The 3,053-nt window shown below is 51.7% G+C and overlaps 1 protein-coding gene across 1 annotated transcript in view; it reads left to right on the top strand.

Moving 5' to 3' along the window:
• The window catches only part of C4H1orf167 (chromosome 4 C1orf167 homolog), a 10,405-nt gene extending 7,829 nt beyond the window's left edge, over window positions 1–2,576 (top strand). The window contains exons 10-11 of the mRNA XM_021161271.1: window positions 1,396–1,460; window positions 2,487–2,576. Of these exons, the coding sequence (XP_021016930.1) occupies window positions 1,396–1,460; window positions 2,487–2,576 (155 nt within the window). The remainder of the gene's footprint in view (window positions 1–1,395; window positions 1,461–2,486) is intronic.
• The last annotated feature ends 477 nt before the right edge of the window (window positions 2,577–3,053 follow it).

The raw sequence follows: 3,053 nt of genomic DNA, 5'->3' as shown, positions 1-3,053 counted from the left end.
ATCTCGCCAGCCCCCAGGTTATACTTTTAAACCACAGACTTTTAGCATCTCATGGTGTCAACAAAGCAAGAGAGAGTCCAATGGCTTAGCTCCCCTCGGCTTCTTTCTCTCTCATCAGGCTACCAGTGAGGGGTCACCCAGGGCTGGGGCTACATCTGAAAGCTCTGTGGGGGCTAAAGGCACCTACTTCTTAAGTTCCCTTGTCGGGGTGCTGATAAGTCTCACCACAGGGCATCTCTCTCTGCAGAACCCACAGGGCATCTCTGCAGAACCCACAGGGCATCTCTGCAGAACCCACAGGGCATCTCTGCAGAACCCACAGGGCATCTCTGCAGAACCCACTCATCTAGGGTTCCTGGCCCAAAGCGCCTGTCTCTTTAGTACCTAATTCTGTACCTTTACTTACTGAATCATCTTGCCAGCTCAGTGGCAGCCATTTTCAATGTCCCGTACGCCCACCAGTACAGATTCGACTGTCTTAGACAGCTGGTGCCCTGCCCACTGGGGACAGCCGCTTCTCCAGCTCACTGCTTGTCTCTCAGGAATGGACGTCAAATCTTCTGGTTTTAAAAGAGAAATCAGAATCTAATTTTTCTTAAAAGAAGATTTCTTTTCTTTTTTTAACCATGAATGCATCTGTGTCTTTGTGTGAATGTAGGTCACATGCATGCTGGTGCCCTCAAAGACCAGTGGCATCAGATCCCTGAAGCTGGGGTGAGAGGCAGTTGTGAGCCGCTTGATGTGGGAATGGAACCCAGGCCTCTAGAAAAGTAATACAGGCACTTACTGCACAGCCATCTCTCCAGCCCCTGCAAATCTAGATCGAAAGTTCATTTTATTATCGTTTGTTTGAAGAAAGGGTCTCTTATGGCCAAGACTCACCTCCAGTTTGCTGTGTAGCTGCTCGAGGATAACTCTGAACTCTCGATCCTCCTCCACCCACCTTTCTAGTGCTGGGATTATAGTCCCCTGACACCATGCCTGGATTGTGCAATACTGGGGATTGAACCCCAGGGCTTTATATACATGAGACAAAGCATGTGCTCTTGAAACAGAGCTATATACCCGGCCCCGAGAGTTTTAAAACTCTGAATTCTTCCAGTGCCTAAAAACATTGGCAACATCTTCAACAAAAAGTCTGGGAATGGCATTCTCTGGGGAGCGTGGGTTTGACATGGGCAACATTCTGGGTTCCGTCCCCCAGCACCAAGAAAAACCAAACCAAAACAAAAAACAAACAAAAAACAAACAGAGCCTCAACTTCCTGAATACAGTGCCTGGTGACCAAAAGCATTTTAGCCGGGCAGATAGAGTGTAGGGCAGAGGGCTGGCTGAGCAGGGCACAGGGAAGAGGCTGGGGGAGTCCCCAGTGGCTCTCGGTCTCTCTGGCCCCAGGGCAGCAGTTTCTCTGTGAACAGTACCAGAGGTGGGGACAGGTCCACCTCCAGGTTCTTCAGAAGGTTGTGTCTAGGGACTGGAGCAGCAGCAGGCTGTAGCTGAGATGTCTTCAGGGGTAGGGGCTTGTGGGGTAGGAGGGGTCTGCCCTTGCCACCTGGGAGAGGCAGGGAGCCCCGGGCATGAAAAGCTCTGGGGATTCCAACTAAAGGTCTGGGACTTAGGTGAGGTGGAGACCTAAGGAGAAAGCTGGTCTGAGCCAGAGGAGCTGGTCAGCAGCCTCTCATTACTTTGGGGTTGGTAACAAGCCTCACGATTCACCTCCTGACCAGGCTCGCTCTCTGACTTCAATAGGCCAGTGACGGTGACAGAGGTAGGTGTTTCCTTTAGCTCTGAGGAGGTTCAGGCCCTCAGTCTTCTTAAAGTAGCCAGGAGAGGATGAACTCGTATAGCTCAGGCTGGCCTCCAACTGCCTGTGGTTAGCCAAGGATAGCTTTGAATCTTGAACTTCCTGCCTCTATATAAGGTATGCTGGGCTTAAGGGCATATGCCACCATGCCTACTTTATTTGGTGTTAGGGATTGGACTCCAGACTTTGTGCTAGGGATTGAACCATAGGCTTTGTGCACGTTAGGAAAGCCCTTTACCAATTGAGTTAGATTCCTAGCCTTGCAAGGTCTTCAAGCCTGGGCTAGCCTTAGGAACCCCCCTGCTTCAGTGCTGGGATCTCAGGCATTTCTGCAGGTATCATTTTGAATAAACACAAAACCCAACTGAGAATCAACATCCCTGCCCCCTGCAGCTCTTTCCAGGCCTAGTGTGACCATATGAGGGACATAAGAGTGTCAGAGGACCAGCATGAAGACTTCCAGGACAGCCTGAGAAGAGACCTGGGGGCCATACTCCATAGCTTGCAGGAGACCTGTAGAGCAGGGACCCTGGCACAGGACCAATATGTGGCCTTTCTTCTGGGCTGGAGAAGCTTTGTGCAGCAGAGTTGAATTGTCAGGCAGCAGTGGAGGACCCAGGCCCAGCAGGCTTTTGCGGTGTGGCGAGTCACCCTAGGGCCGTGCCATGAAGCCTCAGCCTAGGTGGCCCTGTGCTGGATCCTGTGGATGTACCAGCCCTGCCTAGGCCAGATCCACCAGGCTCATGCTGCCCAGCAGCTGACAACTCGGTGAGTGCCCGAGACCAGATGGCAACCTCACACCATGCTTCCAGGCGAGGTCTTGAACTTGGATTTTGGTAATGGGAAGCACATTGCATGGCTGAGTGGTACCTGTCTGTCTGTCTGTCTGTCTGCCAGGAGGACAGCGACATCCTGATCTTTGGAGTGGATCCCAATTCTGTCACTTTCTAGTGTCACCCATCCTTGGAAAAGCTCCTGAGTTTAACTGCCTTATGTCATAGCCTGGGCAAGTGTGCGCATGCACTCAACAGAAGTGGGCAGTGCACTGTCATTTCCCAGGGGAGGGGACAGGATGTAGCTGTTAGCACTGCCCTCTCTGTCCCTTGAAACAGGACAGTTGCCTCTGCTGTCTGATATTTTACCCACTTGACGCATATTTGGTGGATCATCAAGAATAGGGATGGGAGGGGCCAGGCTGAGCATTTGTCTTTGGCTCTAACAGGCTCCTCCTTTTTCTCCAGGGTCCCAG

Source organism: Mus caroli, chromosome 4, assembly GCF_900094665.2.
Source record: "Mus caroli chromosome 4, CAROLI_EIJ_v1.1, whole genome shotgun sequence".
Lineage (NCBI taxonomy): Eukaryota > Metazoa > Chordata > Mammalia > Rodentia > Muridae > Mus > Mus caroli.
The sequence above is the reverse complement of the archived record's forward strand: the minus strand, read 5'-3'. Positions and strand labels throughout refer to the sequence as shown.